Source organism: Thunnus thynnus, chromosome 5 (genome assembly GCF_963924715.1).
Source record: "Thunnus thynnus chromosome 5, fThuThy2.1, whole genome shotgun sequence".
NCBI lineage: Eukaryota > Metazoa > Chordata > Actinopteri > Scombriformes > Scombridae > Thunnus > Thunnus thynnus.
In genome coordinates this window covers 2087203-2114200 of record NC_089521.1, presented here as the reverse complement: position 1 = coordinate 2114200, position 26998 = coordinate 2087203, and the positions used below count along the sequence as shown (strand labels likewise).

The 26998-nt window shown below is 38.9% G+C and overlaps 1 protein-coding gene across 2 annotated transcripts; it reads right to left on the bottom strand.

The window, feature by feature from the left end:
* Positions 1 to 181: 181 nt before the first annotated feature.
* On the bottom strand, positions 182 to 22929 carry cfdp1 (craniofacial development protein 1). 2 transcript variants are annotated; one of them, XR_010928339.1, is made up of 8 exons: positions 22585 to 22929; positions 20745 to 20871; positions 19944 to 20166; positions 19155 to 19264; positions 14063 to 14197; positions 12501 to 12571; positions 6829 to 6987; positions 182 to 2730 (listed from the first exon to the last, which is right to left on the bottom strand). XR_010928339.1 is itself a non-coding variant. In XM_067588673.1 (7 exons), the coding sequence occupies exons 1-7, from the start codon at positions 22649 to 22651 to the stop codon at positions 2640 to 2642; spliced, it is 912 nt and encodes a 303-aa protein (XP_067444774.1). In that variant the 5' UTR covers positions 22652 to 22925; the 3' UTR covers positions 182 to 2639. The 2 variants fall into 2 exon arrangements, 1 of the variants encoding a protein (XP_067444774.1); XM_067588673.1 differs by lacking the exon at positions 12501 to 12571 and having other exon boundaries at positions 22585 to 22925.
* Positions 22930 to 26998: the final 4069 nt, after the last annotated feature.

The window sequence follows — 26998 nt, the reverse complement described above, 5'->3', positions numbered from 1 at the left end:
ACTGTCATACCATATTAGAACAACGATGCAATGATGTGATATACAAACAACCTGATTCCTCCTGCAGTCCAACAACATAAAGCAGGTAATGAGTGCAGTCAGCAGGGATGATGGAAGACTGATGATCATTGTGGAGCCTGTTGACATTTCTGCTAACAAACAATAAATCAAGCAACAGACATAAAATGATCTGTTTGTGTTTATTGAATATTTATATTTACATGAATGAACAGAGAACTGTATCAAGACTCCAAACTAACAAGAAATAAAATCACTTTCTCTCCCTCTATCACATCAATCCATCTCTCCCCACTCTTCCCTCTCTTCAATGTTTGGGGACAAACACCTGAGGGAGCTGCTCCACTCACTGTGGTCCTCCTCTGATATGATGGATGCGATGCAGTTTGATTGATTACACTTCTACTGTGGTATTGATCATCATGACAGTGTGTACAGACAGATTCTCACCTGAATTCATGGAAACACGGTACCATCATTTCAGGGTGTTTCAGTGTTTCATGATGGTTACAAACCATCAAAATACTCAAATTGAAACCTTTTTTGCTGTTTCAAAAAATATTGGTTAAACATTAAAAAAGAGTCAAATATATATACAAACAATGGCACGAATCAGAGCTAACTAAACATTTACCACAAGGACCTTGACAGCCTTTATGAGGAGACTCCATACCCAACATTCATTTCCTGTCTCCTTATTAAAGCCTCTGTGTAGATTTGAATGTGATCGTAACATCTTCCGTATTATTCTGATGGCATGAGTTGAATTTTGTAGAAAATAAGATGATCCTGGTGAATAAATTGGTGCAGACTGTGTTTCTTTTAGCCTGTCCATCTCAGAGTTGGTGGGTTGGATTTGTTGGAGCTGAGAAGTCAGAGATGAAATGTTGTAAACCTAAACACAGGAGCTTCAACCGTCACAACTACATCAGGTAGTGTACAGGGTGGGCAGCTCTGGTCATTTTTCCATCACGGTGGGTGACTATCTGATGGAGCATTGGAGCACTGATGGAGACCAAGTCATTAGTATAAATAATTACAAAAAGTTTTCATTGAAAAAAAGTTGATGGTGCGAGACAGGTACATGTTCCACAGAGCACAGGTAGAAAACAAACAAACCATTCAGTCAAAAAGCCTCAAATTTTGGGATGAAGATTTTTTTTTGCAATTTGAATCAGTTCCCTTTTAGATTTTGGATCATTCCTGATCAAAACATGATTTCAAGGTAAAAAGTGAAATGGTTTATAACATATCCCCCACAGTATGCTTCAATTATCATTTTCTTGAGTTTCTGTGTTGAAGAACATGGAAGTTATCCTCCACACCCTGCAAATATCCACCTGCTATTAAATGTGATCAGTATATGGATAATGACATCTAATCTCATGAGCCTTTGCATTCACACCTGCTATTCAAGTGTTGTGATCACATAATGATAAATCAAAACATGCAACTTTGATAGGCAGACCTGAAAGACTTGTCAACAATCATAATGAGCACCAAGTGAAGGGAAGCAGGACAGCACACTCTCTCTTCATTACAACTTGGCTCTTATTTTTGTTGTTTCAGTCACTGTATTAGTAATATTAGGGTTAGGGTCAGGGCCAGGGTTAGGGTTAGGGTAACCTTAACCCTAACCCATTAAACTCACCAAGTTAATAGTGGAGATCTGGGAACACAGTCACATAACAAAAAAAACAAAACAAAACAAAAAAAAGGTCCAACAGATCAAGAAACACAAGTCAGATGATCAGACGTTCTGCCCATAGCTAACGGAGGGCAGAAGCTAAAGATTTCAATGTGGAAAAAACAGATTTTACAACCTGCAGTGTATTATTTCTCCATAGCAACAGTGATTTAGACGTATTTTAAGCTTTAAATGACAAAACATGATTTCTCAAAGACAAAGTTGTAATCATTGAAACTGGTGATCATAATCCAGGAGAGTCCCATGTATCTATGTTAAATAACACTGGGGATATCGTTTATTGAAAATTTTGAAATAGGAATACAGAATGGGGGAAAAAAACCCACTGGCCTTTCCCACAATGCACCTCTGTTTTACGGAAAAAACTGCATGCACACAACTGCAGTAAGTGCAGCAAAGATGAAGTGGGTCTGTAAACTGTGACTGTGTTTACAACAGACAGTTTGACTGATCAGGATTGACCCAACAGCTATGTCACTGATAGAAATGATGAATAAAAGTATGAAAATAAGAGCCACATTGAAATAAACTAGATCCTTCACCCCTAAACCATATTCCTAGTCCTAAATCAACCCCTTGGAGGAAGTAGGACTGGCAAATATGACCTCACTTCCCAAAAACATGCCTTGAGTGAAGGTTCAAAACTTTAATTGGTTCTCACAAAGACGGAAGTACAGGAAGCCTAACACATACACTCAACACCCCACCATTACACAAACTCAGGCTATTAATATCCCCCGTCCTGAAATAGACTCACTCCACAGCACCAGTTTGAGTTCACTTTGCTGAGGGAATACCAACTCAGTCATTAGAGAGAGAGAGAGAGAGAGAGAGAGAAAGCAAGATACAGGACATCTATACATCTGCTCCTGTGTGTGTGTGTGTGTGTGTGTCTGTGTCCTGTCAGTCTGTGTCATTGTTTCATGTTGCTCAGTCGCACTGCTTTTTCTAACTCAAACTGTCGGTGGTCGACGCGTTCCAAGAAGTTCTTCCGCTCCACATACCTAAACACACACACACAAAGAGAGAGAGAGAGAGAGAGAGAGAGAGAGAGAGAGAGAGAGAGAGAGAGAGAGAGAGAGAGAGAGAGAGAGAGAGAGAGAGAGAGAGAGAGAGAGAGAGAGAGAGAGAGAGAGAGAGAGAGAGAGAGAGCGTTAGACCTACTTTTATCATCACAAGCAGTAACAAAGAGTGAAAATACAATTAAGATAACAAAGTATAGAGAAAACGTGCACATCCCACACGCACACACGCAGAGATTTTCCCATCACAATACTACCTCTCTCCATTTCAGCACAGGAGGTAGTTACACAACTTTTCCTACGCTGTGTGTGTGTGTGTATGTGTGTGTGTGAGGTACAGAATGACAATGAAGGAGCTAACAGTGTGCATACAGCTCATGTTATTTCCCTGGGGTCACTAGTCTTCCACTGGCTCTCTCATTCTCTCCCTCCATCCAGACCTATGTTTCCCTCAATTTACACTCACTACTTTCCAGCTGGTGGTTCATAATTAAAACCTGTGTGTGTTTTCCATTGGGCCTACTCACTGCGGTTGATTGATTTCAGCATTTTCTACAATGTGATTATTGACATGTAATGTAGGGTGGAATTGTCCTCAATTTGCAGAGTAAATTAATGAGCCATATGAAAAAACTAACAGCTGTGGTTTAATAATGCAAATACAATCCACTGTAGAACATGTTGAAAATCTGCTTTATTTTTGTACGGACAGATGATCCAGTCGTGTCTCCAGCTAAAACAGCCTGATTCAGACAGAGGCTGAACTGAGGGGCTGCATGCAGGTCCAGTATAAGATAAATAATCATGCAAAGATATTCCAGTAGAGCCCCAGAATATAAATATAGACCTGGAAATGAGCAGAATATGTTCCCTTTAATAGGAAAAATTCACAATGCATTGCAATGAGCAATGACAGTGGAATTGCTCAAAAGTAAAAAAAAATACTGAGTATCTACTGATCCAATACCTCTATTTATCTAAATGTCACAGCCGCCCAGTGCACGCTCAAGCTACAACCTGAAAATAAGATAACAGAACTAAATTTATCCTGAAAATATTTTTGTGACAAAGATGCTCAGAATAGATAAAAATAAATACATGCATAGCAGCAGAAGAAATGCAGTGTTGATTAAATATGTATCTGGCACAGTTAAATAACAGCTGTAGCTACTAAATTTGGCACACCTTATTTTTCATGAACTACTTGATCCAAATACCAAAAGATCCTGGTTTAATACTATTAAGCTGATCAACTGAAATTATAGATATGATATGAATGAATGTTTAACTGGAGGATGTGACACCTGAAATTGTGGTGCGATCCACTAGAGAGAAGATGATCACTCTGTTTGGAGTTGTTTGAACAAAAACACTGATTGTGGCATGAGATCCAATTTATCCATTAAAATATGCCTGGATCATAGCAGTTGTTTGTCTTATGATGGCTGGATTTCAACTTCAAATATGTTAATTGAGTACAGAGCTGTTTGACTTATTAACAGGGAGCAAACAACAACTTCATTCAACTACATACAGTGTGAAATATCAGCCTCACACTTTACAGTGCACAGATATGTCTCCGTCCAGGTGACAGTGTTTGGAGCGCTGGCACTCTCCTACACTCACACACTTGCTGTGTTGTCTCAGGTGGTGTTGTATAACGTCTGTGAGGGTCCAGTGCTTAGGGGGGGGGGGGGGTTAAAACTGGCCCAGTGTCTCACTATCTATTCTGTCACTGCTCAAAGCACTGGATGAACAGACAGACAGACAGACCAACTGTCATCCTTAGTTATATGGGTACACAGTTAGCAAGTAGCTACACATTTTAGGAATATTTTTACATTTTCTGTGGTTGGTTTTGCCAGTTTTCCTCTGCTTCATGGGGGCAGTTATTCCCAGTTATAATGGGTTGTAATTTAAAACTATATAACTGATGCATCAGTCAATGCCTACTGTACTGTGCAAGAGTAAAGATAAAAAAGTCTTTGAATAATAACAGCTAAGGATTGGTGTTTTACTTCTTTAGAGATAAATCCCAAATGGACTTTTTTTTACCAAATTACCGTACAACAGATCATAACTTCACCCTCAGCACCTTAACCAAATAAACAACAACAAAAGCTAATTATTCTCCTGCTTTGTTGACTTCAAAATAACCTTTGATTCAATTTGGCATGAGGTTCTTCTGTATAAACTGATAGGAAGTGGTGTTGGAGGGAAAAACCCATGATATCATTAACTCAATGTACACAAACAAGTGCGCTGTCAAGATTGGCAAAAGTCACACATACTTCTCCCCAAAACCAGGGGGTCAGACAAGAATACAGCTTGTCCAACCCTCTTCAACATATATATCAATGAACTGGCGAAGGCATTAGAACAGTCTGCAGTGCCTGGCATCAGCCTTGCAGACACAGAAGTCAAATGTCTACTGTTTGCAGATGATCTGGTGCTCTTGTCTCCAACCAAAGAATGGCTACAACAGCAAACTGATCTCCTGCACCAATTCTCCAAAACCTGGGCCTTGACAGTGAATCAAACCAAGACAAAAGTTATGATATTCCAAAAAAGACCCAGCCTCCAAAACCACAAATATAAATTCTTTCTAGATAACATTGCTCTAGAACATACAAAAAAAGTATACCACCTAAAAGGACTTTGAAAACATAGCTAAAAAAAAAAATTCAAATAAAAACTTCAATATCAGCTGGGTGAAATACAGCAATGTCGTCTTGCTTTAACTGTATCTTAACTTTACCTTATTTTTGTCTTGCTTTTGTTTGGCCTTACTGTTTGGCTTTCTATTATTATATTGCCTTCTGAGATCTGTCAAAACACAAAACTCTGTTTTTAAAGGTGCTATATAAATAATTAAAGAGGTCCTATTGTGCTGATTTCCAGCTCTAAATTTTATTTTTAGACTTCACTAGAGTAGCTTTGCATGACACAGTTCAAAAAACTCCTTATTTATCTTATACTGGCCCTTTATGCAGCCTTTCAGTATACACTGTGTCTTTTTAAAGTATTTGAGCTCCTGTCTCTGTAAGGCCCTCCTCCTGCTGAGCCCACTCTGTTCTGATTGGCCAACTTTATGTACCAGAGTTGTGTAAAGTTACCACTGATACAAACCCAACATTTCCTGCTTTACTGCTTCAAATTAAAAGTTTTTAAATGACTAAATAACAGGACACTTTTATTGTGAAGAACTTACAGGAAGTGAGACATGTTCCTCACTGAATTAGCGTAACTTCATTAGCGGTGCTAAAAAACGGTCAAAACAACAACATATGGAGATATTTGGAGCTCTCTACTGAGTGGACCAGTTAGAAATAATGCAGGGAGGAAAAGTACAAGCGGAAACAGCCACTGTGATGATGATGTTTGATGAAGAGCTGCAGACAACCAGCACACCTCCAACAGGTAAACTACTTATTTTACTTTGCTGTGCTGTGTAATGGAGTCATGACTCAGTGTGACTGCCCCCAAAACAATGGAAAAACACCATAATGTTAGCAGAGTGGAGCAGTGAACTGGCGCGCTGTGCGTGGAGCAGATGACCATATAAAGAAACCTGTAACGAAATGACATCGGCTCGAGCTGAAAGTAGAAAAAAATGCTGGAAACTAAGCATTCAATGCAGAATGAAGCTGTGCTTTTTGCTCACAGGGATTACTTCTACACACGTTTACCTTATTATTTGACATGTCAGACACTATTAACATCAACATCCAACACTGTGACATTATACATATGTCTAATAATAGGTCCCCTTTAATGTGCACACACAGTAGCAAGATTTGTGAGCTGTTGTGACCCGAAAAGGGTGTCCAATGGATACAAACACCATGAAGACTGTCAATCACCTGTGTACATAGAGATGTTGTTAATTAGCCATGACAACACTGCTTCGTTGTCATGGACACCCTGCAGCCTTAACCACTGTTAACCCACCATCTCTCCCTCTCTCTCTCTCTCTCTCTCTCACACACACACACACACACACACATACATATTTCCTCATATTTCCTGTAAAAGTCCCAATTTACACCCCCCACCACTCACACAGTGACAGTGTCTTACCCCTCTTTGCCTCTGTTGTGTATGGCCAACTCCTCAGAGATGCCCTCTTCTGATTTGAAAGCATCCCAGTCCATCTTTGACTTCTCCAGCGTGCTCATCTTCTGTTTCTTTCCCCCGATACGACTCAGGATGTTGGACATGCCTGCTGGCCGCTTGGCACTGCAGACACAAGAGGGGGAACCTTTAAAAAGGTGACACACTGACATAGCAGCATGCACGTCTTACATAGAAACATGATTTAGGATGCTGCTGCTGACAATTCACTATCAGCCTGGTCCACATTCCATTACTGTACATAAACAAAACATGAATTATTCTTATGCACACAATACCAGCAGCAGCATGTCACTGATGCAAAGTCTGGCAAACCTATTCAAGTGAACAGGTATGAAAGAATTACACAGTGTAGAAGACAGAGACATGTTTAAGCATCAACTATTTCTGCTCCCCTTTTTCACTGAGTTTTGTTAAGACAATGAGACAGCAAAGGTTGTGTAAACAGAGAGGAAGTGATGAAAATGTATAAGCTCAACCTAAATCATACTGAATCCAACACATGTTGGGAAAGAGCACTCACTCTACAATTAACATGTTGATTTGGTTTTCTGGGACAATGTGAAGGGAAAATGTTTTTCTGTGAAATCCAAAAGTAGCTGCAGCTGCCACAGATGAAGACACCTGGAAGAAGACTTATATTTTTAAAAAAAGCCGTAGCTGTGCACCGATTATTGATGAATTCTTTTTATTTTCCTTTTCATCCTCACAGTGTGTCCTAGAGTCATCAAATTTGATGAGAGTCATCAAAATTGAATGCAATATTTAAGCAAAATAGTAGCTGGATAGTGGCACATTTGGGCACAAACAGCTGATCACTAAGGTTCATTGTCAAAATAAAAGGCAGACTATGATTAGAGTGTCATCACCAGGCTACCCCCAGAATACTGTGTGAACATGTTCATGTTTGTTATCTGACATGAAAATGTTCATGTCTCTGTACCTAAACAGAAACAGACAACCAACAAAAATGGTTTACCTCAGTAATTTATGCAGCTGTTTGCAGGAAGAAGGCATGAAATGGATTAAAAAAAAAAAAAGCTCAGTTTCCATCTAAATGTAGCGCAAATGTTTAACAAAATATCCAGATAATCAGCAAAAGAAAATGTGAACTCATGCACATTTCCATCTATTATGTCAATATTAAGAGATGGCTTATCAAGATAAACAGTTGATGTTGCTAATTGTCCAGTCAATGCCATTGCAGAAATGCAGATGGTGTTATTAAAATCTCAAATGTGGAATGTGGAAAACATGATGGAAATATGATATTTCTATTTGTTTTGTATATTAAAGGTAGAGTCAGTCATTCTGGAGAAAGATTGTTGATATTTGAACTAAACACCCAAACAAATACACCCCTCCCCTCGTGCCCCTTAAGAAGCTCTACCCCCCTCCAAATTCATGGATGCATATTGCCATGGCAACAACCGAAAGAGAAATATGGCAGAATCCAGAGCGATGCGTTTGTATGTTGGCTTGAAATCGACAGTGTTTGTATTTATTGATTCATTGAAACGTAAAATAAGTTGAAAACACATGTACATCAGGATATTTGTGTAATTCCAACAGCTGCCTGCTCAGATTACGCTTCACTAAACGTGACAGCTTAAAGAACACGTGGGAACTCTGTGAGACTGGTCGGACAGCTAGAGGATTGTGAGGAGATATTCGTTGAATTTGACAAAAAGTGTATCGGATTCGAATCGCTGACTCTACCTTTAACTTGAGGAACGTTACAGTCTCCTCATCGCTCCAAACAGCTCTGATGGTTTCGTCTCTTCAGTGGAAGCTTGAGTGATGTTTCGGTCACATGCTTCGTATGAGTCATCATTTATTCATTAAGTCTGTTTACATTTGCTTTTTTATCCACAAACCAACTTTTACACCACAGAAAAGCATAAAAACCCATTTGTGATGTTTCAATGTTTTTCTTTTCCAGCGCTTCCACTTAGGTTTTGAAAGTATAGCATTAAAAAACTGGTGGATGGAAACACATTTAATAAATGGAGAAAAGTCACTGTGCAGAGAGCTGAAAGACTTCAGGGTGAGCTGGACTTATGCTGAGCTGAGGCTCCGTGCTGAAAGCTGAAGAATGGGGAATAGAAAATAATACTCCTTCACTCACAGCCCTAACCCTAACCTGAAGCTACATGATGCTGATGGTCATGATTCCAGTTATTACACATGTTTAAAATAATCTTAATTAGGTCAGCAGACAGAGATCATTAAACACATCATATTGTATGATTTTATTTCCTGACTGTCAACACCTGAGCCACCCTGGAACAGACTCAGACTCATGATGCTGTGATATGCAGTCTCTATAGCTACTGAAACAATGCTTATAGTATTAAAATTCAATTTTCTCCAAATCTTCCATCTCTGCTGTTGGTCTGATACTTTCCAAATCTGGCTTGGAGCATCTTGCGGTAAAGCATGTTAAACCATAGCATTGAGGCATTTTTGAATGTAGCCCAGAAATCATATTGGTTTAAAGTTGAGCTGCAATGTTTAGTTTCAGTTGATAAGTTTAGTTGATCAACAGAAAATTAATAATTTCAGTCATTTTTCAAACAAAAATATAATATCATGTTCACACATTTCACATTTCTAGTGTGCTGCTTTTACTTGTTTTAACATGATAGTAAATTGAGTATCTTTGGGTTGTGGATGTTAGTCGGGCAAAACAAGACAATCAATGTACTGATGTTTTAAAGGCTAAACCATTAACCAAGAAAATAATTGTTTCTTGCAGCCCTGGTTAAAAGTCACGTAAGGTCAACGCTGGTTCACACACATACAAACACATGTACACAGCCAACAACTTTGCGGTACACAAAACATTAAAGACATGCTGAGGTGCAGAACAAATAGGCTCAGCATCTACCCATCTAGTGAAGCATGTGATTAATGATTCTGTTTATATGGTGTTCCACTCCGTAGACAGGCTGGTATGACAAGCTGCTAATGTAATGTCCCATTTACACACACACACACACACACACACACACACACACACACACACACACACACACACACACTAAAGGTTCATCCATCCAGGATGGACAAGAGTGAATGCAATCAGTCAGGTGGGCTAATTTCATAGACTCACTGGCCTTTCACATATTGATTTAATGAGATGTGGTTTAAATGTCACAACTATAAGAAATTGATCTGTTTAACTCTCCGGTGTCATTTTCTATTAAAACAAAAAGAGTTTAGCTTTGTTAAATCTATTTGTGCTGCTCAGGATTAGTCTTTTTTTTCCAAATTATTTTCATCACACTTTCATTCTTGTATCACTACTGGTCTCACACATTACTAATCCTTTTTTTGGTAGATATTTTATGGTACGTATGAGTTAGTAAAAGTGAAGTGATTTATGCTGTATAAAGAGAGTATCTGTTAAAGAAGAAGCTATTAATCATTGTGTGAAAGCATAATGATGTTCCACTGGAGACCACAGCAGAGCCAGCTTTTCATTTACTGCTGCATGACTGGATGCAGACGTTGTTAATTACTGTGAACCATTTAAACACCAGTCATTTTGGTATTTCACAATTACATACAGGCCATGAGAACCTCACATTAATGCACGGTAATTGCAGTGTGTTGATGTTTGGTTTGCTCGGACCGTTCAGTGCCACTAAAGGCCAAAATTCCAAACTTGTTTGGAGTATTTTATGTGGAAATATTGCAGTGAATAGTGAGTCACAATTTCATATTTCAAGATCCAATAGGATCCAATAGGATGTCCAGGCCTGAGTCGAAACTCTCTCCTCCACTTAACATCATGGTTCTTTGTCCTGTTGTGGATCTATCCTGAGTGCCAAGCCAGCTGCTGGAGGGCTCCTGCTGCAGGCTGAGGCTTCCTTCCTGTCCATGAATAGAGAAATCACTTCTACTCCAGACACTTTTTTATCATACTATTAATATATTCATGCATTAAAATTTCCTCTTCCTATGAGCTAAATAGCACGTGTGGTTCCTGTTTTTTTGTCTTGTTTGTAATTCTTACCTATGTGTCTGCATTAGGCATCCTCATGGAACATGTATTACTGAATAACTAGCAGTGATGGTAAAGCCACTTTGCACCAAACTGCACTAAACATGTTCATTACTTTTTGAAACATTATTAGGACCCTGCTGTATTTCAGCACCATAAGCCTAAAAAAGAATGATTTTGTATTAAAGGGTAACTTCATTGATTTGCTACATCAGCTTGTGTTTCCAGATGTTGGGGAGTACTACTGCACATGTGTAAAAAGTAGTATCAAGTCTTTTGTGTCTCCAGAGGGAGCTGTGTGAAATCAAGTGATGTCACTTTAGTCAAGAGTCGGTTGGGACTGAACCTACAAGTCTGAAAATCAAAACATCTGGGGGGTGTGGAGTTAGAAAGGATTACCAGACCTGTTGAGGTCGACTTGCATTGTGGGTAACGTAGGTAATGAGCCAGGTTTTGACAAGGAAGAGGAAAACAAGACAATATCTCTGCTTCTGCTGTATCAATTTTGTTTTTGTGGACGATTCTTTTATGGTTCAAACAGGCTGTTTGTAGATATCAGAGTTATATTTAATGTTTTTCAGACCTTTTTAAGACCAATGTAGTGATTCTATTTTCTGAACATCCTGGACCTTTCTGAACAATGTATAACCAAACAATGACAAGAAGAAAGTCTACACTGTGTCATATTTATCTAAAGCAGGTGCTTTCCCTACAGGTAAGAGCAGCAGGGATTTATAAAAGTAAACACATGAGGATGACTACAGAGCTAAGTTTTAGGTTAACTTCTGACTCTGTTGTTGAAGAATGAATCTAACAAAAATATATACAAGTTTATTTTAATGATTATTTAAGAGCTGATATTTTATAGAATTGAGTTCAAGACACTTTCTAAGGACCTCCAGACACCCTAATTAAAGAGAGGTTTGGATTACTTGCATGCCATATGTACACTGAGTTAAGAGTTATCATTCCTCCTGTTCATACTGACTGTGAGGTGATCCCTTCCAAATGTCTGCAATGTAGAGATGAGGGCTGAAATCCACAGTCCTACTCCTCTGCAAAAATGACTTTCAAAATTCAGATGAAGTTAATATGGGGCTTCAGCAGTCTGAGTAAAGGTGTCTTTAGACTGCAGGTGTAAGATGGGTCTAATAAAATCTTGGTCGCAATCTATGTCAGACTGTGCAAGGCATAGTTTTCAGTTTTAAAGCATGTCAGATAGAGTATCTGGTGAATCATAGCTCTGCAATGTAAGTGCAAGTGGAGACACAACATCAACTTGTGCCATTAATTTGTGCCGTTCTCCTAATTTGAAAATGTAGCAAAACAATGAACAAAGTTTGGCCTCAGAGCTGGCAACTCTATGCAATGAAAAAGCTCAAAAGAGGAGGAGGAGCAGCCAGCTGTGGCCAGGGAAAAGAGGCCAACATGGAACATGGTTTTTGCAAATCGAGCTTGCTCACCAGTATATTCTGCATCCTATCACGTTGTATTGAGATTGGTTGGTTAGTGACGTTGGTCGCAGCAGAAGTCACATCGTTAGAGTTTGGTCCTACAGTTGGCCTTTGTTGGAGCTATGTCACAGTGACATCTATGGGTGTTTTCAAACCTGTGTAGTTTAATCTGGTTGACTGGGACTCTGGTTGATTTTCCTCTTCGGTACGATTAGTTTGGGCAGATCTGAAAACAGCAACCATACTTGGATCAAAACAACCGTGCAGAGACCATTTAGAGGAAGTGGTCTCGGTCCCATCACAAATGAATTCTGGAGCAGTTCGTTTGTGGTGGGAACATGATCCAACTTCCATCTGACCGACTACAAGGCTAAAAGTTTGAAGTAAATGGCTCCTATGGCCTGATATGCTTTGAATGCTGGGATGTGGATGAGGGAAATCAACGGTTGCTAGCAGCTAGCTGGAGAGTGAATTGAGGTCCAACCTGGACTAGCACAACAAAGTAGGTTGCCTTCTTGAAGCAGATTCTTCTTGTGTTTACGTTGTCACTTCTGCACCAGACAACACTAACCAATGAGAGGAGAGAACATTCTCACCTGGCTTTACTGATGTACTTTGGTTCACTTCGATTTTTTGTGTTAATAAAAAGTGAATCATAAGGTAAACGCGACAAGTTTACCACCTCAAACACTGATTTGGACACTTTAAGATCACAGTTTTTGGTTGATACTTCCCCACATTTCTCTCACAGTTATCAGCTTTCATCTGAGAGGCCCAGGGTGCTACTGTAAGTTACATAACAGCAATGCTACTATCTCAATCTGCAACAAACAAACACTAACTTCACAAGCTCCATCTGTGTGTGTGTGTGTGTGTGTTTGTGTGGTCTGTCATAGGCCACCTTTGGGGACAAATTTCAGACTTGGGACCAGTTAATGGGGGACAGCTTGTCCAACTGGAGACAAAAGCCCTGTCTCCAGCTGGGAAAAAAATGATTTTCGGGTCAGTGGTTAAGGTTTGGGGTTAGGTTCAGTAAAGTAGTGGTGATGGTTAGGCTTAGGAAAGTACTAGTTATGGTTAGAGTAAGTCTACGTAATGTCCCCAAAAGTCACCTAGGACAACATGAGTGTGCATGCGTATGCCTGTTTTATGTATTTGTGTTTGTTTCTGTGCCCCCCACCTACTTTAATACCTTGTGTTGCCATGGAAATAAATCGTTTGGGGATGTGCACATCTTCCCTTCGAAATCCCAGACAGGAAACAGAAAATCATCTCCCAACAGACAGGAAGTACAGTGTGTCCACAAACTATTTCCTATTTATCTCAGTCCAGTGTGTGTGTGTGTGTGTGTGTGTGTGTGTGTGTGTGTGTGTGTGTGTGTGTGTGTGGATAAGGGACACCCAGCACAACAGGAAAGAACCATCAGCACCACTCCCTCATTAACCTTGCGTGCACGTGCGCGCGCGCGCACACACACACACACACACACACACACAGTTCATATAAAGGGAAATTCAATAACTTTGTGAATAATATCAGAATTCTCAACAAGACAATACTTAATATTCACATCCATCACCACACAAATCATCTCCGTAAAGACAAATCTTGCAGTGTAATACATCAGCAAACAAATATATATCAGCCTGATCCTGCTGGTGTGGGGTGTGAGGGTTTGTGTGTGTGTGTGCATGCACGTGTGTGTGTGTGTGTGTACCTGGGGCCAGGAAGAGCTCTTTGGCTGGGCAATGAGCCATTTTCTTCTTCGTCTTTATCCTCCTCCTGGTTTGTGTTGAGGCGCTTCAGATAACTCTTTGCTTCTCTGGAGTCTGCTGATACTTCTTTATTCACACTGACAGAGGGAGACACAAACACAGTGTGCTACATATGCTATTGAAAAACAACAGGTGGGAATGACATTTTGTCAGTGTTGGCACAGAGTTTCACAGCTAGTCTATGGTACCAAGTTTGGACATATCTTCCCCTTCCTAATGAGAAAGTGTGTCCAAACTTTTGACTGTTACTGTATGTGGGGTTGATATGAAAATCTCTCATTGTTGAACTTTTAGGCTTAGAAAGAAGTTAATTTTAAGTATGACAACTGAATGACTGCATTTTATCTGTTCCTGCCATTGTTTATCATGTGATGATTGATTAGTTAGACTTCTGTCCTCTCAGAGTTTTTTGTCCTGTGCAACTGCTGTACAAATGTACCAACACTTTTTACCTGTGTTGACTTCTGGGTATAAAAAAAAGTCAAAAGAAACAGAATGAATAGAAGTCTCGATCCCATCCTAAAGGTCACTGATCCGGGCATATTTTAAAGGATTAGAAAGGATTATATTTATAAGATTAAGCTGATCAAATGGTGATTCTTTCCATGTCAGCCTGCTAGTGTTGCTGTGTGCTGCTCTCCTTTACAACAGCCTGGGTGAGTGACTCTGAATTCCAACATCCTGGTTGGCAAAATCCATGGATTCACTAAACTCTGACTGTAATGCCTTGGTCCCACTGGGCACGGCTGCGATGCATTCCGGCTGCAACACGGGATTGTTTTATCCTCTGCGAGGCTTCTTATCCCACAGGGAGCATTTCAGAAGCAGAGCGTTTTGACTGCCGTGAAGCCACACGCCTTTTAAATACAGTTGCGCTCCTTCTACAATAATTACAGCAGCCTCAAGGCAAAGTTCAACAAGTGCTAGACCGCTGTAATTAGTGCAGTAGTAGTGCAACTGAACTGCCCAATTATGTTGACTTGCTCAGATTTTGTCGATTTGGTCATTTTTCCTTGATTTTTGTTCTTCTTCTATGGGTAAGTAGGTTACGTTGTTAAATGGTTGCATAATTTGTCTGTTTTAATTGTGTTTATTGTTGATATATGATTGGGAGTCTGCACAGGGTGATTTATTTTGAAAATTGACCGGATGGTCTGTGCTGTTCTTGTGTCTGACTTCCTGCCCAGCTTGACCTGCTGTGTGCAGCTTGATGCGGCTTCCATCATAAATAGACTAGGTGTGTATGTTTAGTGGAGCAGAGCGGAGAGCTGCTTCTGAAACACGCTGTGACGTGTCTGGTCGGATCAAAAGCATTGACTAGAGTGGCAGCGATCAGTCAAACGGACGCTGTAAGGCCCAAAACATGCTTCACACAAGTACACGAATCCACCTGCTGCAAGTTACATAAGATTTCACATGTTGTTGTGTTCTGGAGTGTGCCACCTTCAACGGTGATGAGTGTTACAGCTAGGGTCACTATAGCATGAAACAACATGAGAAAGGTGACCCCCTTCAGTCCTCCTCCGCTCTAACAATCATGCTGAGCAGTTAGATGAAGCTCCAGCTGAACTTTGTCTCCTCTTCATTTAGACAGACATTCTCCATCCTTCCTCTGTGAGCAATTCAAAGGTCGCAAATCACATCTTCCATGCTTTCCTCTTTTTTTTCTCTTTGCAGTAAGTACAGCAGAACACATTCCTTTACAGACACCATTCAGGAGTTATGGAAACGCTCTGATTAGTTTTAACTAGCCTGAGCTTGGCGCTTCCATTTGCGTACTTGCGAGAAACATGTTTGGGGCCGAACTCTCCCTTTCTCATGAGCGAAGAGTAGAAGTGAGCAGCTGCTCATTTTCAGCCAGTGCTGAAAGTCCCTTTCACTGGTTAAAATGACAAATGTCGATCATATCAGCTGTCACTAATTAATGTCAACTCTGTGACTAACTATACACACACTCACTAAACACTTTATTAGGAACACCTGTGAAATAATGTAATCCTATTCAACAGCTCTGCCATAAATTCTACATTTACAAAGCTTATACATTACATTAGCTTGTACATTTACAGTTTTTGTTGACATTGTCAGAAGGGTGATAATTCTACTTTATGTTTATTATTGAGGTTGTAGTGGTTAGTGTTGGTAAACTGGAGTGCATTAAATTGAAAACTGTTCCTAATATTTTGTCCACCCCATTAACATGCATGAGGGAGGACCCAAAAATTCCTGGAGGCCATTGATAGCATGGGAGTAGGCTGTAGTTATCGTAGCGTAAGCCTACAGTTTGAGAGTCAGTCTGCTGAGTGGATCACTGATTTGTATTTCAGGCCGTTTTTTTCTTCAACTGTGAACATAATTTCTTTTTTCTCCTCAAGCTACCTTGGCAGATTGTAAAGAGGAAACAGTTTGTATGAAATGTTGTTTTTTGCTGCTGAAGCAGTGACTACGCTTGAACAAGCCTTTTTGATCAAAAACAACATGTTTGTTGCTTTACATGCCCCGTACGCGCCAGATCTCACTCCCTGTGACTTCTTTTTGTTCCTGTTGTTCCTTGTTTGCTGAAAGGGAGAAGATTTGCCCCAAGAGACGCAGGAGGCTCTGGACACGGTGACAACACAATGACTACAGGAAAAAAGTTTCCAGGGATGGGAGAAACTCTGGGACAAGTGTATCGCATCTCAAGCAGAGTATTTTGAAGGGGATTAGAAAGGTACTTCTGAAAGATTTATGACAGTTTTTTTCTAATATATTCTGGGAATTTTTGGGTCCCCCCTCGTATATAATCTCAGTCAATTCTGCCACATTTAAATTCATTTATCTGCACGGTTCCTGACAAATACAGTGATAAAAATACAAAAACGTAATACATTTATTCCAGAAGCCAAGCAAGACCAAGGTCCATCAACACATATCAAATCTAAACAGCTGCTGAGCCCATTCTGCATCTAAACCTTTGTCTTAAAAAGTAAATAATAAAACAGGATGTAGGCGCACACACACACACACACACACACACACACACACACACACACACACACACACACACACATCTGTCTGTTGCTCACTGTGGGGTAAGAAAGGCATGCTATATAAGGAACAACCGCTGCATCCTCTGGGAACATCAGCTCTGCACAGACTCCACAACCACTTGCATCCTTCATGGCGGCACTGAAAGGCCTCCCCTTTTATGTATGCTAATTATATGCAGCCGTAATTACACAGAGTGCACAGCTCCGGAGATGATGAGGAAGAGCATTTTGAAAGGGGCGAGTCTCGTCTAAGACAAGATAAAGATATCTGAGTGCCATGGAGAATAAGTGCAACAGCAGGCTCAGGTGATTTTCTGGCTCTGGTGATTATTTGGGTCATGTTGCAAACGTTCAGACAAGTATTGTCTACAATGGTCACATCACACATTAGAGCCAGCAGCATTTATTGTGGCTCTGGGGATAGGTTACAGGCATGATATATTTACTTATCTCATGCTTCTGTAATTACAGAGCATGCAGCCTCATGCATAATGAATCATGAATGAATTATAGCGATGATCGTATTTGGTTTGTGAGTGAAGCCCACTCAGATGTAAACATTTAGGGTGGGGCATGACTTGCTCCACATAACTAGCATCCTTTATGGCTACAGGGGTGTGGCTGTCTGTGTGATATACAATATGTTCATCTTACACTGTGATAATTACACTGTTTTTATGGGAAACACTGCGCTGTTTATGCGGGTCTTATTGAAGAAATGTCATGAGATATGATAATTACCCAGGTTCTTCAGATATGACTGCAAACAAACGCTGTCCCAGGGGTTCCATAAACTGTTCCCATTTAAAGCTATATGTAATTAAGGCATGGGATGATTGCTGGCATTGTGGAATGTATTTTAAAGGCTGCATGTTTTAACACATTTACCTTTTTTTTTAAATCAATGTGAATGTGAATCTGATGGTTAATTATAGTGAGTCATGATACTGATCATAAGCCAAAGCAGTTTTCCATGATAGTGGTGTGATAGAAGGTCTATAAAATCTAAAGGATTTATCCTGAGGGGAGCATAAATGTGCTCAGTAAATGATGATCATCTGGCTGTTCCTGATGTTGACATGTTGTCTACAAGAGGACATTTTGACCTGTTGGTGGCTACACTTGAGGTCAGGAGGAAACTTTGATCTTGGATGCTGTGGACTTTGATGTCCATACTTCATTGCAATCTGGTCAGTAGTTCTTACTCGGACACTAACATCAAGTTCAATCCATGACAATAAACCTATTCAGCTAAGGACTGTGGGGCAGTTAAAATGTGTAGTCAGAGCCGCATGTATCACTTATAGGACCACACTCACATCTCACTACAACCAGCCAACAGTGTACTGCCATCAAACTGTGCTTAAAGCTTGCTGCTCATCCACACTGCATGTGTGTGTGTGGCACCACCTACTGGTTAATGTGAGAATGGCATGACAACTAACTTGAGATCAGCATCTGCAGCTTCAGCTTAACTTCACTTGCTCAATGACAGCAGGATTTGTCAAGTCTTTTCTGTTGTTGCATACTATGGGATTGCACTGGATGGAAAAGGAGAATTATATTCACACAGAACATGAAGTACTCAGGATAATATGAATGAATGAGTTACCCACAAAGGGTAAGGTTTATCTTAACTATTTACTGTTTTTCGTGTTGCAAATTATCATTAGCTTGACAGTTTTTATTTTATTTTATTTTTTGGAGGTTGAAAAAACGAATCTGCTGGCCTTATATGTTTAAACAGACATTACATAGAATTACAAGTTTACCCTCATGTTGCACGATTATTATGTTATGGTCATATGGTTATGTAGCTGCAATCAGGAACTGTATGAAACTTTTCCTTTTGGTGTGTTAAAGAACGCCTTTATCGCAGTTTTTTCTATTGTTCAATGTGAAGTGAAAAAATACATTATCATTAAAAAGGATAATTTATTGGTGCACTGATTGGCAGAAAGGTAGTCAAACTGTCTCAAAATGTGAGGATGATGCAGAGCCATACCTGACTTCTTCTCCAGCAAAGTCAAAAACTCTAGTGATGGTGACTTTAGCAGGTTCTGGTGCTTTTGTTTCTGTTCTCAAAGGAGCAACCTTTGTTGCTGAAGAATCAGCCTGAGGATTAAAAAAAAAATCAACTTGAGAAAAAGAAAGAATTAAGAGACACACAGAAAACTATTGTAAATTTGATGGTTAACACTTTGATGATCGGGGCTGTATTCTTAATCATCTTGACATCAGTTGTGTCCAAAGTCAGGGGCCCATGGAGTTGGATCCTTCAGAGGACATGAAGGCCTCTTCCCCAGATACTGCGTTGTGAAAACTGTTCTGTACCTTCTGTATGTTTAGGTTTAAAACACTGTGTGCTATGAATGTTTGGGTTTAGAAGATGGTACCATCTGTATGTTTGGGTTTAGGACACTGTATCCTCTGTATGTTTGGGTTTAGGACACTGTATCCTCTGTAGGTTTGGGTTTAGGACACTGTATTCTCTGTAGGTTTGGGTTTAGGACACTGTATTCTCTGTAGGTTTGGGTTTAGGACACTGTATTCTCTGTAGGTTTGGGTTTAGGACACTGTATTCTCTGTATGTTTGGGTTTTAAACACTGTATTCTCTGTATGTTTGGGTTTAGGACACTGTATCCTCTGTATGTTTGGGTTTAGGACACTGTATTCTCTGTATGTTTGGGTTTAGGACACTGTATTCTCTGTATGTTTGGGTTTAGGACATGGTACCGTCTGTATGTTTGGGTTCAGAATCTGAGTTAAATATTTAATTTACAACATAGTTACCTTCTGTGTGGTGCTAGACTGTGAAGCAGGTGTGGAATCTTTGGGTCTAGATCCAACGTCAGACAAGAAACTGGCCCAGAGTTCATCTGACTTTTTCTTCTGTGTTACATCATCATCCTCCTGTTTCGCTGTGGGTTTTTCCACCTCTTCCTGAGGTGCCTCTTCTGCTTCACCTCCATCCTCCTCCTCTTTGTCTACTTTCAGGACTCCTTTTTTCCTCTTTCTGTAGATTTTTTTTCAAGGATAGCAGTGAATAAAGGTTATCATCATTAGTATCACCTCCTTTTATCAAGAAAAATCCTAAGGTATTTCATATGTAAGTTTAATATTATATTATATATTCATCATTAGGGTTGTACAGGTTTTGGCCCATATTGGCCATTTATTAAATAAACATCATATAATTGTAATAAGTCAAACTCTTTATCTAAATTCATTCTAATGTGAAATTATGAGTGTAATCCAAACAACTATGCATGTACATATTTCATTTCTGTCATTATATTGTGTATGAGAGATCTACATAAGGGTTTCACCTTCTTGTCCTTTCATATCCAAAACAAATTAAAAATTATCAACTGCAATTCCATGTGGGGTCCAAACTCCAAGGTTGAGAAACTGGTCAAATTTCTGTGTCAGAGGCTTTTCAATAGTGCCAAAAACAAAGAAAATAAACACAAAAACTAGATAACAACTGACGCTGTAGTCGTGAAAGTCTCAGAGAACACAAGGAAATCCAGATCTTCACTATTCTGGGAATGCTGTCCCCTTTGATGCCATGATTCTGAAAAACCCACTCACCTCATACTGATGTCCTTTTTCTTCTTCTTCTTCTTGGTGACGTTGTCAGGATGTGGCACGTCGTCACCCTCGTGCAGTGGGTCTTCCTTTTCACACTCGTTAATATCATCCTCACTGAGGTTATCATCTGAGGAGACAGAGAAAAGGAAGCATTAAGAATAAGAAGAATAGAACGTGAACACACAACAGATACACAGAGAGGCTGATTAACAAATAGAGGTGAGCAATAATTCAACATTATGATTACAATATCAAATATTAATATAATATCATTACAGTTATATTATGTGATGGTATGATCTTATTATGTTATCATTCACTATCATAAATTTAGCTGTCAAAATTTTGAGTACCCTGTAATTAAGATAGAAAATGTATTAAAAGAATAGAAACTTAATGGATCAACTATATCAATCAATCATTCTCATTTCGTCCCTCTGACTGATATATTATTATATATGACATCATTAGATTATTAATAGTGAGGCATCAGTGTTAGAGCAGCATGTTACTGTTGTAGCTGCTGGAGGTGGAGCTAGTTTACACTACTTTATATACAGTTAGCTAGTTTAGTCCAGTGGTTCCCAACCTAGGGGTCGGGCCCCTCCAAAGGGTCAGCAGATAAATCTGAGGGGTTGTGAGATGATTAATGGGAGAGGAAAGAAGAAAAAACAAAGTTCTGATACACAAATCTGTTTTCAGTTTTTGGACTTTTTGGTGAAATATTGGATCATTTGAACATTTATTGAAATGAAAGCATGTGAGAAGTTTGGAGGGAAAAATCACTATTTGGTGGAGCTGTTAACAACTCATAGACATGTGAAATGTGACCCTGACTACACACTGCTTTTTGTAAGACGTCAAAAGCCAAAAAGGTTGGAAACCACTGGTTTCATCTTTAACAATGTGTTGTATTTTAAAAGCTTGTTATATTATCCATTGTGTCAAATCTTCATCTGAAAAGTAACTAAAGCTGTCAAATAAATGTAGTGGAGTAGAAAGTACAATATTTCCCTCTGAAATATAGTAGAATAGAAGTATAAAGTAGCATCACATGGAAATACTCAAGTAAAGTACAAGTACCTCTAAATTGTACTTAAGTACTTTCCACCACGGATCAAGTGTGGACTCAAATGGACTGCAGCTTAACTGGTGATCTTGTGAAATAGATAACGTAACTAACAATCATATTTTGTCAGTGTCTACATCTAATAATTGATCACAGTGGCCAAATATCAGCTTGATCCCAAACAATGTATGAATGTGGTTGATTGATGGTTGACATTGATTTGGTGGTAAACTGAATGAGACTTGGTCATCAGTTACAGTTGCACGAACTGACCAATGAGATGTAAACCTGACCGTGGGGGAAGAGATTTTGTAAGAATTGACAAACACTGTGGAAGTGACTCTTAATAACGGTCATCGACATCGACATAACAAATAACTCGTCAAACAAACTATACGACACAAACAGAGTGAACCAGTCGAAGAGACAGAAAATGTATTAAAAGAATAACAGACTGTTGTCTGTTTGGTAGTTGGTCTGAAGTCATGCTCATTGAGTCGTGTAAAAGCAATGAAGCTATGCACCATTAAACGAGTTTTTTCTTAACGGAGTTTAGCATACAGCCTAAACACACAGACGTTACCGTAAATGATTCATAAACTCTGGCTGGTTTATCATGTTTAATGCATACTGTTTGAGGGTGAGCTAATGATAGTCACCTTATGTGACAGCGACACATTATTCAACACACACTGGTGGAACCTCCATGTGATATTTGATGTAGTAACGTTATACACTTTTCACACCACCCGAGCTGCTTACAGTCCTCACCTGATGGGACGTAGTCTGCATCTTCATGAGACGAATATCCATCAGAGTCGTAGTCAGAATAGTTCATAATTTTGGAGGAAAAGCTTCAGACTGATGGTGAAGTAAATGAAGGCGGCTGGAAGGCGCCAGTATGTTTCCTACTAGATTATTTACTGCTTTCACAACGTTACACACGTTGCCTCACTGGCGACAAACGCCTCCTTACTAACAGATTAAAGTTAAAATTATGTTCTGTCAATTCTGTGATAAATTTGAATAAACTCACTGTGCTGGCTACTTTCCTTTGTAGCTTTTCTAGAAATGGGGAATACAATGTGATTTCCTGTGGCGACGACGGCAAGCTCAAAGGTTCAAAAGTGTTCGCCTATTGCGCAGTTCTTCTTTTCCTTTGTAATTTTCGTAGTTTCGCAAATACTATGAAGATGCATTACCGCCATCTACATGACTGGAGTGTATATGAATTTTGCGACATTCAAGTTTTGTATTGTATATGAATACTGTATTTATAAAATTTGATATTAAAGCAATAATCCCGAGAATATGACTGCCTTCCAGATGATCAGTGCGCACGCGCGAAGCCCTATCAGACAGAAAGCTTCAATAAGCAAATAAGCCATTTTAATAATCCAAATTACTTTAGAATAGAATATTTTAGAGCTGCAATAATTAGTCAATTAGTTGCCAACAAATAAATTAATCAGCAACTATTCAGATATTTTTTTTCATCGTTTGCAGTCATTTTTTAAGAAAAAAAAACCAAAAACGTCCAAATTCTCTGATTCCAGCTTCTCAAATGTGAATATTTTCTGGTTTCTTTAGTCTGTGACAGTAAACTGAATATCTTTGGGTTGTGGACTGTTGGTCGGGACAAAACAAGACATTTGAGGACGTCACTGTGGACTCTGGGGAACAGTGACCTACATTTTTCACCATTTTCTGACATTTTATGAACCTAACAACTAATCAATTAATAGAGAATATAATCGACAGATTATTCGATAATGAAAGTAATCGTTAGTTGCGGCCCTAGAATATTTGAAATGTAAATATTTTAAGTTCAAATGATGGTATAAGATATATTTTATCCTCATCCTCTCAGTAACAGCAGAATAGCATTTTGGACTATGTCAAAATAACAAAACAAAACAGAATACAAGTTTTACAAGTTCTGTTAGTCTTTAACAAAATACAGGTCTTTATAATTGTACTTACTTTTTGATTATGGAGGAATTAATTAGTTAATGTACTGTTTGACCTCCTTTGTTAATACAATTATGATATTATAATAATTAGAGTTACAGACACAAATCAAAAAAAGAATGATGATCATTGTCACCATAAGCACAATCCACAGGTACAATACTGGCCAATGTAAATTTCAGTTCTGATAGTTCTACTAGTTATACTAAAACAGGAGCATTTCCTTTATGGGACTAGTAGGTCTCTGAACCCTTTCAATCATCCTCATCAAGGTCATCATTCATATTTTGTTAAAGTAGTTATGTGCATATGGTGGACAGAGTTAATGGTTAGTTACATAAAAAGGTTAATTTCCAGCTAATAACTTTGCATAGTTCCAGTCTGGATGTCACAGAGAACCATTCACCTTCACTGTACAGACAGGATTTTCAATTTGACTTCAGTAAACCTGAAGTTTAGAAATATCCTCTGACCAGCAGAGGGTGCTGTTTGGTTAAATTAGCTGAGACTTTGTAGGCACATTAAAGAGGCTTAATAGAGACACAAAGCACACTTAAAACACACCATTTTAATCTACATATCTCCTTTTACTTGATATTATCTCACACACAGTGTTATTGGCTTAAACATGTTCATTATTTGAATATTTTAAACATAAAAATACATTTTTTATTCAGTGAGGTTATTTGAAGAGTTGAAGATGTCTGCATGCCCTCTGCCATGCACACCTGTGCTTCATCCACTCATTTGAAATAAGTTTGCACACTGCAGGGCTCCAATCCACTTATAATTTATTGCACCAAGGTTTATGATAGTATCATGTTGAATGAAATAATTAAATGAAATATGGCTGTTGGGACAGACCTGATGTCTGCCCTGTGTAATATTTCTAATTTCTCACTTTGTATAACTACATCTAACAACTGAAGCTAACCCAGCTGACAGGTAAAGCTTAATTAAGCACGTCCAGTCACTGGTCCCTGAAGTTTGAGTGTCTAACAAAAACCAGTAGAACTGAGAACATTTCCTGTTCTCAAATCTTTACACTGGATTCCATAGAATTGATTTCAAAGTGCTGAACCCTCAGGCCAAAATATATTTCTGATCTCCTGGAAGAATATTAACCCAGTAGGGCCATTAGATCTTTAAGAAGTAGTCAAATGGTAAAACCTTGAGTCAGAACCGAGCTACGATGCTGTACTCAGATGGAACCAACTTCCTGGTGATTTTAAATGCAGCTCCAACACAAGCCTCTTTCAAATCGAAGTTAAAAACTCTGCTGTTCTCCTGTGCCTTTGATTGACTGATTACTCTACGGTGCTTTTACTTCCTTTGATGCATTTGGGGCAACTTACAACTTATTACTGCACTGTAACTGTACTTCTAGTCTATTACTTATTCTGTATTTATGTCTCTTTTCTTAACTTTTTAATTTCCTTTACATTTTTTCTATTCTCTTGGGCTGCCTTTCAATGTTTATGTTGCTTTTATAATGTTTTTGATGCATTACATAAATCCCTTTGAATTGCTCTTGTGTATAAAATGTTTAAGTTACTATAACAAAAGACCTTAATACAGTGCTTCATTAAAATGTCATTTACTTAAAACAACAACTGAACTACATTAACAGCACTACATTATATTATGAATGCCATTTCAAAGCCATCTTCACTGTAGGAGAACAAACCCAAGAACAGAAGAAAAGTTTGTATTAAAAAAAACCATTATGATTCCTTTTCACCTAACAATCTCTCTGTGTAGGTGCGGGAACACACACACACAGACCCAATGACCTCTGACCTAAAGTCATAAGGATGTCAAGGACTAAGAACCTGTGCACTCCTCCCTCAGCCACGGGAGGAAAATGGACAGTTGGAATTAACAACTTCTTTTCAGATACAAACAGACTGGAACCAACAGGAATGAACCATCCTTCCTTCTTCTGCTAGCTCACCATCTCGAAAGTCATAAGTTTTAGGAGAAGCCACATTCCTTTGAGTTGCTCCCTCTCCTCCTCTGTTTTTTTAATGCACAAAAAGTGTATGAATTGGTCAGAAAATGCTACTAAATGTGTAAACATATATCTTGATTTAACAATTAAGTTAGTTTGACATTATGGAAATTCAAACTCTGCTTCAAAATCTCTTAATTATAAGTTACACATAATATTACATGGTTTGATTGCTGGTATAATGCTTTAATACATTTAATTACAGATTAGAAAATGAAGGTTTATTGATTTTATTCTGTATTTTATTTGGTTAATCAATATTACAGTACAACAACTCTAATGACGATCGTTACAACAGCCTGGAACACTAGCAAACCAAGTGGTATCAATGACCTTGATAACGACCCCACAGAGGTTGAATACCTGGAACTCCCCACCAGTCAGTTAAAAGTGAAGAAGCCCCTTGGATAAGAGGCATAACATCTTCAACCAAGCTTCTACAACCAAGAAGTCAAGTTACCCTCCATTCAACTCTCCATGGATAACCATGACCTGGATGACTGAGAATCTTCACAGACGATGGGATAATGTGTCTTGTTTTGTAGAACAATGATCAAGGGCTCCATGGATTAAGGCTGACCATATGCAGTAAGCACCTTTACTTGAATGTGCTTGTGCATATGAGTCAGCAAATGAATGTTGTTGGCTGTTATACAGGGCTAAATTACTGGTCGTGACTCGAGCTGATCAGTCCAGGTCCAGGACAAAAAATTACTATCAATGGGAGAAAAAAAGAGAGGGGGTTTAAAGGGGGATACCACTAAAGGATTCATGTATAGCTCTACAAATTCAAACTGGAGCTGCTCCAGAGACACTGGGGGAGATGTCTTATGGACCAGAAGAGCAGCTGTTTGTGTTGTCATGACTACCTGTAACGAGGGTCCTCTTCATTACTAGTATTTTGTTGCACAAATTGTATGCAGTACCTGTAAAAGAAATAAGGCACAAACTTGAAGAGTTGAATATTTTTTTTATTGAAATTGCTGCATGTATCAATGATGTGTGTCTTGTAGATATTGTGGCTGCCTCTCAGCTGGAATTAATTGAAGGCCGACCCTGTGGAGACAAACACATGCGTGTGGCAAGTTTGGTTACCTCCACATGATAAGCTTATTGTAGTATGACCTTTGCCAAAATGATGGTGGATTTAATGTGTTAACTGTTGCATGATTGTGCAATAATATAATGTGTAATGTTTGTGTA

Excerpts from the sequence above, each read along its gene's own strand:
- cfdp1 (XM_067588673.1), bottom strand. The coding sequence starts at position 22,651 with ATGAACTATTCTGACTACGACTCTGATGGATATTCGTCTCATGAAGAT. Across the intron at positions 19,265-19,943 it reads AGTCTAGCACCACACAGAAG|GCTGATTCTTCAGCAACAAA; the intron begins GTAACTATGTTG and ends TTTAATCCTCAG. Across the intron at positions 2,731-6,828 it reads CACAACAGAGGCAAAGAGGG|GTATGTGGAGCGGAAGAACT; the intron begins GTAAGACACTGT and ends GTGTGTGTTTAG.